Consider the following 14168-nt stretch of genomic DNA (forward strand, 5'->3'; position numbering starts at 1 on the left):
TTTATTCTTTAAAAACAAAGTAATAAGTTTACCATTTTTTAGTGACAGCTTTCACTTTAATGAAGAAGATAAAACTTTAAAAATTATTTTAAGGCATGCTTAAATTAAATACAAGGGGTTGGAATACAAAATTAAAGCAAGTTGTATCTCACAGGAGTATCGCCAACAAATTGCAAAATCTACCATAATTTATCAACTTTAATAGGGTGAGTTATATGCAATTAATTTCATTTTTGTTCTGCTTATGTTTTAGCTGTGCCAAAGCAGCACAGTAAATATTAAGAAGTAGTGTTCCCAATAAATATTTTACTAGAAGACACAGTGAGTTCTGGAAACCATATGCCCAAATTTCCTGCTTATACAGCCATTACTTAAAGCATTATAATGATTTTCATTTGCATTATTAAAATAATTTCTAATCCTCGGTGCTTTTTATTGCTTTTGTCTACATTGACTTTTTTGTATAGTTTACTAATTTAGATAATTAAAGAAAAGTGCATAGCAAATTTGAAACGTTACTGGAAACTAGATAGGCGTTTGACTGCCTTAGACTCTCTTCTTGCTGCTAACTTGAGGTAGGACTCAACATAATTTTTATTTGCCAGATTTATAAACGTCTGTTAGTTTGTCTTCATTGAACTGTTTTTAGACCATGAGTTATTATCAGATTAGTTCACTGAAGTTTGTAAATGATATGTGGGACAGGTGTTTACTTGAAGTGTAAATGTTAAACTGGGAATTTTGAAAGGCACTTTCAAGTTGTCAATTTGTTTTGCAAAGCAGCAAATGAATTGGTAGAACTAAATGTTTTATAGTATCATAATCTTCACTTATGAATAACATCAGTAATAATCCTTTGAAATTAACAGTGTGTTTCTGGGAGGTTGTTTACTTGAGTAGCAAAATCTCAAGTTAAGCAGCACACTGGGACGAAAAAGTACCGTATGACAACTGCTATAAGAACAAAGGCTGACAGTGATTTCTCCTTATGAGTTTCAAATCATCTCTGATCTCTTGAAATTGTTTTCTGTTCTTCTTCTATCTCCTGTGTTTACAATAATCTAAACTGCCACAATAAGATCACTGAAGTATTCAGGTAGTCATCATTTATAAGACATTCTGTATTACCAGTTAAGCCTTTACTCCTTTAAAGATATCCCAGGCAGCACATATGAATCAGAATAGTTTAAGTAGAAGAGTCTTTTATGCAAACATACCCTGTTGTGCTGCCTTGCTTTTTCATAAAGTGTGACTCTTTCTGTAGTTAGCAGTAGGAAGTCATGCTTTCTGAGGCTGATTCCACTGGAGTATGCTAGCCACAATTTGAAATTATACTTTTGAGCCTCAATCTAAGCTGCAGCAGGCCATAATTCTCTGATTTTCAAGTACTGTAAATGTGGAGCTTTACAAGATGCATACTTGCTTGTTTTATTGCATTGACGTGTAATGACTTTGCTGCTAAGGAAGATGAGGACCCTGAAACAACTTTGCCGAGTATTCCGGTTACTTGCAAATATACATCAGGATTACACCGTTACAATTTCTTTTCCAGATAAAGGCCATGTAATGAATTTTCTGAAACTGACACAAATGAAAAATAATAATCTTTGTGGGTTTTCCTGTTTTCCGTAACTCCGGATCTCTTCTCTGGTTCTTGTAGCAGTATCACCCTTGGTGGTGCAGTTCGTTTTCCTGTACAGTCCACCATGAATTCAAAAGTGCAGTCATTCTCTCACTTCCTTTCAAGTTCCCTTTTTGGAGAGCTCTAAAGATTGGGAAGGATTATAAATATGCCATAGATCTTCTGTTCATGAATTTAATCCATGTTTTGTGGTTAAACCACTGCAAGATGTTGGAACCAAATCTTGGTGCCCCTGAACTCAACAGATATGTTTATCTTTGATCTCAGACAGAGCAGGATTGTTTTAGGATCTGCCCAAGGATTGTGAGTGCAGAAGAGATTATGCTATTCACATAGGAAACAGGGCATCCAGTGGTTCCTTGGTAACAAAATATTTCAAGTGCACTTTGAAATATGTTAACTTTTATTTACTTTTGGCAGAGAGAAGCTAGTTCTGTGCGTCTCGTTGCTTAGGTTCAGAGGAATGTGTAGACTTTGTAAAGCTGACCTGTAATTACTTGAGAATTTGATGAAACAATATGGGGATTGTTGTGGGAATGTCTCCAAATGTTAAAAGTCTCCTCTGCAAACTTTGTACCAGAGCCTTCTATGGGGAGACGAATCAATGTTGTTAGGAGATGGTGCTCGTGCATTCAGTTTGTTTACTTTGGTTTTCTATGTCTGCCTGCCTCCTCAGAAAACTTGCTTGGAGCCAGACTGTAGCAGCCCTCTCTCTGTCTTTTCATAATTGATCAGGGGATGACTGCCTTCCCTGAGGGTTAAGACGTGGCAACTTTTTCTGTTTGCTCAGCATCTCAATGCAGTAGTTCAAACATTGTTCACACCAGCTGGCAGTGTAATGCCATATGCACATCTTGTCAAAGCAACTGTTGTCATGGATACTGGAAACTATCTTAAAAACCAGCTCATTTGAGTCTAATCAAAATTGTACCTTTCTTTATCAGTTGCAAATCTTTATTATTTTGGGGAGCAGTGATCAAATGGCATTTAATGCAGTATATTCCATCTACAGTATGTTTTAATAACATAGATAATAGTGTGATGTATTTTAAAGCTATAACTGCTTTTTTAAGGGAAAAAAAACCAAGATTATAAAAAGGGCTTTCCAGGTAGTTTCAGTAGAAATATTTTGGATCAGGGTTTCTTCATGTCTTAATAAATACTGTCTAACACTTGGCATTTAAAAAGAAATTCTATAAGAAAAAAAATAATTCAGATTAGCCTTCTTGGGGTAAGTGGAATGTTTGTTTACATTTCATATGTTTAACTGGATTTTGCTGAGTTGGAATGAAAACATAGAATAAATGGAAACATTTTCTATTTTGATTGGGGTACTGTCATCCTTGAGCCTGATCTGGTTGGTTGAGTAGTAATTTCTTTGTTCTCTGATTTCCCTAAGAATGCAAATGAAAACCACTCATTTTTATTTGGCATTAAAACTGCACTCCTTTTTATTTTTTTTATTTTGTCAAAGGAGAGGTTTCTCCTTGAATTGTAAGTACAAAAAGTGGTTTTAATCTTCAATGAATATCCTTATTAATTCACTTTCAAGATAATCTGATGTTGATTTGTCAAATTTAATTACAGCTTCTGGTAACACTTGAAGTCTACTTGCTTTTGCTTCAAAATTGTAATATGAAAATGCAAATTGAATGATAATTTGCAAGGGAGTGGGCATTTTAGTTGAACACTCAAAGACAAGTTCCTTGTGGAAATGAGGCTATTGATGCAGTTTATGATTTTTCCTCTTCAAGCACTTCAAACAAATTAACTTTATTTCCTGCAGGATTTCATGTACATCCATAAATTCAAGTGAAGTCCTATATGTGTGCTTTCAGATGTTTTTTTTTGTTGTTGTTGTTTTAAGTAAGAAACAATCTGGAGCCTGAAATCTAGCAAATATAAGTCAAATAGGAAGAGACTGTATTTGTTCAATCGGACTTTTACCTAACATTAGCAATGAATAACTCATCTCTTTCTATGAACTGGTAGAAAAGATTTATTCTTTTTTTCAACTTCTAGGCACTCCAGGCAGCAAGGCAGCTGCTTTTACAGCAACAGACAAGTGGACTGAAATCTCCTAAGGGCAGTGATAAACAGAGACCACTGCAGGTTAGTAAAGTGTCCTTGCTTTTGGGGCCTTACTCTCAGGGAAGAACTTGCTCACACATGGGAGATGTGCGTGGATGCCTGTGTTCCAACGCCTGCTGTGTATGTACATATTCACATACAGGCTTGCATGCTGGTGACCTTTCATTCACAGAGAAGATTCACTGGAAGTTAAAAAAGCCTTTTGTGGCTATAGATGCTTGAAAGATTTAAAACTGAGTTCAGTAGTTATGCTATAAAACATTTTTATAGACATTTTGCAAAATTGGTACTTTTTTTATATGTACATGGATTAAATTGTAAAAAACAACTGTATTAAGACTAACAAATGAAAAAAAAAACCAGTTCAAAACTTGTTAAGACGGTGTGTAAGTGACACAGAGATGTTTTCAGAAACTACCAACACAACTGCAGGAAATTATGAAAGAACTGTTTCTGCCATTTCAGAAAAACATATGTCATAAGAGTTACACACTGGGATGCTGTTGGGCTTCAGGTTGTGTTTGGGTGAAAAGGAGTTCTGTTACTGAGTAATTATTTAAAATGCATTATTAGTAAAAATATATACAGCATTTTATTCTTGAAAAAAATTACAAATATTTTTTTAGGTTTTAGTTCATTTATTGCTAATTCAGAGTTCCATGTGAAATTGTATTCTGCTGACAAAACTGGGTCTCTCGTTGTATGTAGACCAAATCTGAGTGTTAAACTGCTGAATTACAGTCTGTTGCAGACAAAAGATGTACATAAGAGACAATTTTATTTTGTTCAGGAAATAAAAGTTTATAACTCCTACCATTCTTTTCCTTACATCTATTTTTCTGGGTGAGCCTTTATCCTCTTGGGTCTTCCCCTGCTTTCTGAAGTAATAGGGTGTTTTTATCTCTATTCGTGCATAATGGAGGACCCCAGGCACCAGAATTTATCTTTTTCTCCACCAGTGAAGTGTTGTGAAATTTGATCACTTGCGCAGTTTTTTTGTGTAATTCACAGTGTCTCCTTTTCTTTGTGAAACTTCTTGGAGCAATGTTGGACACAGCACACAGTTCCACATTCCACATCAACTCTCTTCAAGTATACTTCTAAAGTTGTATTTATTTGCTCAGAAATAAACAAGAACTTAGGAAAATCGCTAAAGAAAATTGAAAAAAAGAAAATATGTCAAGTTGGCATCTTGCCATGCTGTAGTTGTAGTCGAGAGCAGAGGCGAAGGACTCCTGGGGCCATCTCAACTTTCCACTGTCTGCCATTGACTTTGTTTTGTCTTCAGTATCTTTTAGGCTGAAGGCACTCAGGAAGAGCAGTCAGAAAGGCAGCAGCTTATTAACTTTGCAGTTTTTTTAAGATTTTAGAAGTGGAATTGGTGATCTTGAAGAGTTGAGTCACAGAGGTGATTGATTTAATGAATACTGTAAAAGTTGTTTTTTCTGCCAGCTTCTCATTCTGAAAAAGAACGTGTATAAGGTCCATCTAGCCCTGTGTCCTGTCTCTAAACTGACAAACACCAGACATGAAGAGAAGTATAGGAAACAGGCAAAAATAGTGGTATTTTCGCACTGTATGTTTCCCAGTGAATTTAGCTTACTTTAGTCCTCCAGCTTGTAAACTGGAGCAGTTCAGGAGCTACAGTCTTCTCTATTTACATTCTCTACCCATTCATAAACATTCTTTTCAAGGCTGAAGGGGTGTGGGGGTGCAGTATTTGTGGTAGGCATTGATGAAAGGAGAGAAAACCATGTTTGGAGTCAGTCATACACACAACCAAGATGATGATGGAATGGGGAGAGGGGGGGCCTTGTGCTTTTCTACTCCTAAAGCACCAGCCCTGGCCCGAGGCCTTTTAAATGCCATGGGATGGTGTATTGTAGAGACATCCCCTATTATGTGTTTGCCAGGAAGAGTTAGTGCCTCATGAGTCACACTTGCGAGGCAGGAAGAAGAAAATAAAGCAAATAATTGTCTTTTAAGAATTGTTACATGCTCCCTAAAGCAAAGATCATTGCTCATGTTTCCAGCTTTTCCTTCCATGATCAGTATGTGCACAGTGCCTCTTATTAGCTTTGGACACTTCATTTGGTTCATTTTTAAATGAGAGGAAAATGGAATTTGCTCTCAGACTTTGGGTTTTGTATCAAATACCATGTAAACTCAGGTATGAGCACAAACTCCATTTTAATTTTCTTCTTTAGTGAAAAAGATGTATAAAGCTTTTATAAACGAGTCCTTGGAGCTTTTCTATTTCTGCCTTTTAGTGTTACTACAGAGCTGTTCATTGTTCATTATGTAGTGGAAATTCACATTTTGCGCATTGTGATGCCTGTTTGACCAAATACTGTAATATGGGCCATAAAATTGTACGTTGTTATTATTTTATTATGCCAAATTTAATGGTAGCTTTAGCCAAAATCTCCTAGCAGTAGGAATTGCTAAATATGCATAAGCAATTTGAGGTTTATAAGACAAAACTCCTTGTGCTTGTGTTTGTGCTTCAGGAAACAGACTTCTCCCAGTATTTTAAAATTCTTTAATAGTAGTGTATTTCTAATTTCCTCTAATTTCAGAGCAATTTACTAATCTGGCAACTGGAGATATTTTAGAACTGATTTATAAATCTAGTAAAAACCTAATAAACTTTTAAAACTAGCTCACACATCTGCAGGCAAATGAGGGTGTTAGGTAAGCCTTGCCATTGCATCCCTCATGTGCTCTATATTTTGATGAAAACTGTTCTATTGTTCCATGTGCCAAAGAAGAAAAAAACATTATTAACTTTAGTGGCCATCTTTTGGATTTGATGGGTATTTAGGGGAAAGTAGCATATGCTGGTTTTATATATGTTCTCTCTGTTATTCCACAATGCATCAAGTATTTTAGTGACTTACACCACCAACTAGCTAATCAGCAAGTTGAAAGCTTATTGAAGAAACCTTCAAATTTGTGTCCTCAACTTTGCCAAAAAAAAGGGTGTTGGGTAAGTCGTTATGTTCTACCGTGCTTTATAGAGGGGATGGTTTTAAAGAACTGCTGGGATTTCCACAGAAGAATTTGGGTGTCTTCTGTATCCTTCTCATAAAAAAAAAAAAATAACAAACAAAAAACAAACCAACAAAAACCCACAAAAACAAAAAAGAAAGAAAACTTTTAAATTTACCTGTAGATATGTGATCTATTGTAAAAGAGGAATGTTGTGATGATACATGTTTTTGGTTTAGTTTTTAATGCCATGTTCTAGTAGTTATCCTGTATTTTCAGGGAGAGGAGGTTTGTATTTAGACTGTGAGTTAATGGAATACCTGCTGAAATTACAGTTGTGGATAGACAGTTATCTTGATGTACTATTACTTTCTGATTTACATTTTTCTGGGTTTCAGACTGCAGATCACATAACTATTAGCATGTCTTATGCAAAACAGAAGGAGAAGAACATCCCATCTGACAAGCTTGAGTACCAATTGTAGTAGTGATTTTACTTTCATGTATAGATATCCGAATAAATGTATTTGAAGCATGTTTATATATGCCATTCATTACACTGATGCACCAATTGAATGGATTCAATCAGTACATACAGTGATTAATGACATACTGCAGAACAGCTAAGGAGGGTTTGTGAAGAGAGTTGAGGGTAGTGTTAACCTGCATCTGATAAGATAGTATTTACTTTCTTACTGTGCATCCTGGAAAACATATTGCAATAGTAAGGTCAAGATTTCTGTAGTACTGTTTTTTATTTAAGGATGTTTTTCTTTTCTGGAGAAGCTGAGATTCTGAGGATACATGGTGAAGTGAGCTGATTGCTTCACGGATTTCACTCCCTATCACCACATTTCTGTAATAGGCAAAACAGGGAAAATGTCACTTTGGCTCTTAGAGCCTGTAGATCATTCTGCTGTGGCAGAAAGTCATTGTCCTTACGGCCACAGAAATACCTGGTGTCGTCTACCCTGAGTGTTAAAGCTAGCAACTTTATTGTTCTTGTTATACTAAAAATCATGAGCGAGACTTTCAGTTCGTCAAGAACTGTGCAGAGCACAAGCATAACCCAAAGGTAAATGCTGTCAATTTGCTTCCATTGGTGGGTGTTTGTGTACAGTGTTGCAATTATTTCCTTTCCAGGTGGGCAAATATCAGTGCTTAGACTAATCTGTCCACGATACAGGTCATCATTGGCTGCATAGCAGAGTGATTTGGACCACTAGTTGTAATTTTGTTTGCTCTAAGAGCTGTTAAAAGCCCAGGTATTTCTATTCCCTGTAATGTCTCTAAAGAAGTAGTTTAGTTTCACTAAGGCAGAATTTGAACTTTTATCTTGATTAAAATAAATAATTATCTTCAATCCCATAAGTTAATATATCTAAAATGAATTGGTTAGTTGTTTTCTCCTTCTTGCTAAGAGATTTGTTGTTTTAACACCAGTACTAACGCATTCTGTATGAGGATGGCATGTCAGGAAACCATGACTCCTGGAATCAAAGGGTTAAGCTCAGTGTGTACCAAGTCTGTTGTATAAATATCATGCTATATGTAGTGTTGAGTTGTTAAAGTAAGCCTTGTTTATTTAGCATAAGCACGTCACAGAAGTGTAACCATATGATAAAATTTGGGAAAATTAAGTATACCTTTAGGTTTAATTACTTAATGTTTGTTGCATTAATGTACAGTATCAGAAGAACCACTTTGTTTAAAGACATGCAAAATGCAAAAATTTAGTATGAAAATTGAGCATGAAAAGATATTCGTAGTTAGTCTCCTTTAAACTACTCTTCTTGCATTACTCTCCTAGTTTGGTCATCTCCCTTTGGATCTTCATATGGCTCCGAATTAAAATTCATTGCACATAATAAATAAGCAAACATATCATTAATATTGTAACTTTTAGTTACTTTTTAAGCATACATAAGGAGCTGATGAGAGATAAGAAATTTTGAATGTAGGAAAAAAGAAGCAAAACCCACTGCTTTTAAATTATATCCTCTGACTTAATGCACACTGACTGCAACCGTGCATGTGTAATGTCAGTAAAAATATTCTCTGCTTAAAAACAGCAAAAAACCCCCACCCTGTTATGGATGTAACTTAGAGTTTTCTTAGCATTACATGCAACAAAAATAGAAACAAATCTAACCAGTCTAAAACTGGCTTTCCAAAAACTGCATATTACGTATTTCTGTTTATCTAAAGCATGCTGCTAAGCATAGGAAGTAGGAGGATTTTGTACGTGCTAGAAATCACTTATTTAGAAAGATGCTAATGCCTAATATATAGTGTAAGAGGAGAGTAGTGATAAACAGTCTTTTTCCCTCTCGAGTATAATTCTGGAGGAAATGTGTGGCCTACATATAAGCAAACATTGAGGCTTGGGGTAAATTAAATTTAGAAGATAGCTGCTAGAAAATCTTAAGTCCCATTCTCCCTTGTAAGTGTTAGGAGGAATATGTAGTTATCCTCTAAGGTGTAGAAATTTGCATCAGTGATACCCACTCTAAAGACAAGGATAACCCCAAGAGATGGAGAAAAAGCAAGGAGTTATATTTAGGAGAGGTATAGGGGGAGAGAAAGGCGAAATAGCTGTATTCAAGCTCTCACAGTGCAGAAAACAGAAATTCCATGTAAGGTAGAGGGATAAATACAGTAATAAACTAAAAAGAAAGGATATATTTCAGTGATTTGCAGTGGAAGCGTCTGCATAAAAAACTTGCTGTGCGAAGTCATTATTTCTATAGATACAAGTCTGCTCCAAAGGCTTCTGTTCCGTCTTTGGCAACCTCTTTTACTTGTGAAAACCCGTATTTTGCATTGTGTGCCATTTTGCTGTGAAACCTTTCAAGAATAGATTTACTTTACTTTTTACTCTTTAAAACTTCCAGTATTAAAATACACATCTATGAAGAAAGTGCCATTGGTTAGTGTGGTTTCCTTTTTAATTTAAAGTAAATATCAGTCACCTTGAGGTATTATCTCTTATTGATAAAGCAGATATTTGTCATGTTCAGGTACATAAAATATTGCAGCTAACCTTATGTATAATCTTTGTAACATGGAAAAATACTAACAGCCTTCTAATGGAAGTTATCACATAATGACTTCATGTATATCTAACTGAGAGGAAAAAAACCCCACACTAACTGGTGCAGAGATCACATCTTTATCCTGAAAACACGGTTGCAATATTGGAAAATATTTTAGAGGCAGAGGAAAGAAGTGTTATACAAACTCTGTTTACAGGTATTGAATATTCAGAATCATCATTAAGATTGCTGTGTGTATTTCAGGAGGCAGTTTAATGTTTAACTTATGACTGTGCATCAATCTGACTTTTCACTCCATTGCTGTGACTGTTGGGGTGTTCTAGTTTAACCCTAGCCAAAACCAGGACACAGGGAATCATTTGGCAGCTACATCATTATCATGTCTTTTCTTTCCCTCTTTCCCTGTTGTTTATTCTGTTATGTCAAGAGGGCTGGGAGGAAAGGGAAGAACACACACACTGATTCTTCACTCAGATTCAGAAAGGCACTTCACAGAGAGTGTCTATGTCTTTTCACAGCAGCTTTTACATAGCAGGGCAGTGGACCTCATGGTAGAATCTGCAGGCTGTCTGATACCAGGAAATATTGCTGTGCATGGGATGGATGGCCCGGGTTTTATATTCTGAACTATAGGATCCTCCAAGGGCTATAGAGAAGTTTATTTGCCTGGCTTGAGCAGCTGGAAAGCTCTGTTCCCCTGCAAGCCCTCCCAGTGCAGCTAGCATGCATGTTCGGGGCTGCTCCTCTTCAGACTACGTGAGTAGTTCCTTCTGTGGTGCTGGGAGGTGTAGGTTTCCTTGAGCCACTTCTCCAGGCTCTTGCAACAGGTTGAATCAGCCTGATTCTCTTACCAGCTGGCTCATTGCCCAGAAAAGCTTGTGAAGAGCTGAGAGGGAATGTGTGAATGGTTCCCCACTCAGTGTGCCGCTCTATTAAAGGGTCTGCTCCCAGGCAGGGCCCTAATTATGCCAGTTTAGGATCGCGCCACTCAAGCAGGGCTCTCCTGATACTCTTGAATTTGAAACACATATTAACGTACATTGATTTGGAAATTACCAAATCAGGAAAATCAACTTAGCAAAATATTCTTTGAATGCTCTAGATGGGTATAGATTTTAAAAAATTATTTCTAGTTAAATTACTGTTAGGGGAAGTCTCTTTTTTTTCCCGAAAGGTTTTTAATTTCATCAGGCAATTATAAAAGCCAAGGAAATTTCCTACCAAAACCAAAGTTCTGTGACAAAATAATGAAGAATCTTCAGTCAGTAGTAGCAAATTCAACTTGCTGTGTTAAAGTGCAGTCTGCCTCCGTAGCTATGTAAGGCATCCCTTCTGCAATTAACTTTTTTTGTCAGATTAATTTTACTTTGTGAATTAAATACTTATCTTGACATATTCTAATCATTAGGCATTATTTTGTAGTTTTTGTGTTAGTTTTCCAGCTGCTTTAGCAAGCAGGGGGCTTTCATGGAGAGTGGGGATCAGGCTAATCAGGAATCTGAATGTATGCCAAGATCAGCTTGGGTGTTAATTTTAGTTTGCCTTCACTTGGGCTATATATATGTAAAATTGAATTAAAAACTGTTCAAATTATCCAGATAATCACACATAAATATTACAGAGTAATGCTGCAGAAAAAAGAGCATGTGGCCATGTGTGCTGCTGAAAGAGCAGTTGCGCATTAGAGTGGAAAAGCCCATCAGCCCATCCTGTTGGGGAAGGAGGTTGGTCAACAATTGCCTCTTTGATGTTCTAGGTCTTTTTATGTCTTCTTACGCTTCTAATATAATTTTCTTGAGAGAGACAGATGAGGGTGTTATGAAATAGAATTAATGGTGAAAAATTTACTAAACACAACTTCAGTGCTTTACTACTTGATTATGTGAAGCTTTGAAAAGCAATTGTACTATAATAATATGTACAAAGTAAACTGTATGTCGTGCCAACATCAATATGCTTCAAGGATGTTACCAAGCACCTGAAGTATAAATGAAGAATGAGATTTTCCCCTAAGTGTTAACAGTAAATCCAGTTATTCAAGACAGATACTTTCAGTCTGATAGAAAAGACAACCTACACAGTATTGAGGAAAACCAGTTCAGCGGCCTAACATGCCAGAAAAAAGTTATCTGTGCTTGTAGAAGTAATTTCCAAGTTGATGCAGCTGTAATTCAGTGCAGAGATAGCTATGGGCTTGATGTTTAAGAATAATCAAATTACCAAATTAAAGTACTTCCCAATACAGGATGTGGTGTGAAGTCATACACAAAACAGTGTTTACGTTTTAAGAACAGCTCAGGATTCCATGGAAAACCTCAGTTTGAGATCATAGTCTCTAAAGTAAAAATAATAATGGAAATTCAGAGGCAAATGGTGGTTGATGTTTGCATATACAAAAAAAAAAACCCAACTCTCTTGATTAGAAAGGGTCGAACCCATATTGTGGATGACAAATTAAAAATGCCTCAGTGCAAGCCTGCCATAGCAACAGGGGGTATGTATTTCACCCATGGGGAAAAGAAAAAAACAGGATAGGCTTCACAGGAGGGATGGGCTGTTTGTTGTACAGGATACCTTTTGAGAATGTATTTAGAAAGTAAATTGTAACAAATTGTAGAAAGTGTAGCAAAGAATAATGTCATGTGTCTAAGAACTCAGAAAAATGTCTTCCTTAGGCTTGCATCCACCACTTGAAAAAGGAAGAGAGAAGCAGAGTGTATTGGTCACTGTATGACTGTGAATAACCAGTGATCTAACATAGGTGAGAAAAAGGAACATAAAGTCCTAAATGAATTGTGTTTCCAGTAAAAATAGGAAAATATTAATGCCATTTCTAAATTATGTCTTTGAGACCTTATTTGGAATAATGGAGATGCTCAATCCACATGATTTCTGGTGCTTTATTGGTATATTAGAAACATGCTCTGTATAGGTTCTATTGAAAGATTCAGGGCTTCAGTACTGATGCCCTCAATTTCCATGGCATGAAGGTATCTCAGTGTTTTGACTATGGCTGATAGTGTAGCCCATTTGCCATACACCTACACTGAGGTTATGTAACTTCTGTATACATTTTTTAATATACCCAAGTCCAAGAAGGCTTCATTCAGACTAGATGCATAGGCTGAAATTTTGTGATTGCTGTATGCAATTTGGGTCAAGAAGCAAACTTCAGAAAGGATGAAACATCTTTATACTTCTTAAGAACAGTTTTAAATATAGTAACATGTAGCTAAGCTAAACATGAATGAACTGTGGAAATGAAAGCTTTTCACTATGCAGAGAAAAAGGGTTCTGGAACACTGTTCTAGTAGAAGTAGTAGAAGCAAAAGCCACCTTCCACACATGCTGCCTGCTTAAAGATAAAGCTTGACCCAGCTTAGAAAGGAATTTACATGACATGAATTGCAATAATATAAAGATAAAAGCTCAGCAAGTCTTTTCCGGTCTTATAGTGTTGTGGGACTTTTTGTTGTTGCTGTTTTTTTTGAAAGAAGGTGAGGAGTCATTGAAGCCAATAGTAAAATTCTAGGAAGCAGATAGTGTGATCATTTGTCAGTAAGCACGTTACACTCTATCAACACATTCATTTTAAAAGGATTGTAATGCCTTCTTAAAATTACAGCATGTGCAAGAAATGCCTTAAAGGACATGACATCTGATTATTTTTTCAAAAGTCAACTTTATTTTCTGTATATTTATAGACTGTTTCATGAACAGAAAACACTGAAGACGAGGTAATAACTGGCATTTTGTAAAAACAGGTGACATCCCAATTCACAATATTTCATCTATTTAAATTCACTTTCAGCGTATGACTATTTTGAATACTTTAATCCTCACTTGCTAGATTACAACAAAAGATAGTTATTTCTGTGAGCATAGACTAAGTAGCTGTAGTTTTCACGTAATTTTCTATAGTCTGGATTTTTTCAAGCTATTAGATACAAAAAATTTATTGACTTGTTAATTATCAATAAGGCATAGAAAAAATAAATATGGACACTGAATTAATAAATACAGACATTTTTAATTGGAAGGCATTTGTTCTAAAATGAATTTGCTTTTCTCAGCAATAAAAACACTGAAACAAGAGACAGAGTTTATTTAAAAGAAACCCAACACAATATTTTATATATTTTTTCTTCCAAAAATACCCACTTTCATAATATTTTAAAGTATTTATAGTTGAGGTGATTGTCTCACGGTGCCTGAAAATCAGGTGAATGAGTCTAACAGCCCACTTATGAGTGAGGTCATTATAATTGCAACCATTTTAGGTCCTGGCATATAATATGACCCAATAAGTCTCAAAGCCAAAATTAAGAGAGGGGGCTCTTTGCCGCACTGAGGAAAGTCATAGTAATTTAGCATTCTGTGAAACAGTT

At 35.9% G+C, this 14168-nt stretch overlaps 1 protein-coding gene across 9 annotated transcripts in view; it reads left to right on the plus strand.

The window, feature by feature from the left end:
• FOXP2 (forkhead box P2) overlaps positions 1-14168 on the plus strand; it is a 417926-nt gene that overhangs the window by 290695 nt on the left and 113063 nt on the right. For 8 of the 9 annotated variants that reach the window (XM_065697217.1, XM_065697620.1, XM_065697714.1 and 5 more), the window contains one exon: positions 3665-3754. In XM_065697217.1, coding sequence (XP_065553289.1) covers positions 3665-3754 — 90 coding nt within the window. Of the gene's footprint in view, positions 1-3664; positions 3755-14168 lie in introns of those variants that run through there. The other variant, XM_065697791.1, reaches the window with a different exon arrangement.

The sequence above is a fragment of the Lathamus discolor genome, chromosome 1 (assembly GCF_037157495.1).
Source record: "Lathamus discolor isolate bLatDis1 chromosome 1, bLatDis1.hap1, whole genome shotgun sequence".
NCBI classification, from domain to species: domain Eukaryota; kingdom Metazoa; phylum Chordata; class Aves; order Psittaciformes; family Psittacidae; genus Lathamus; species Lathamus discolor.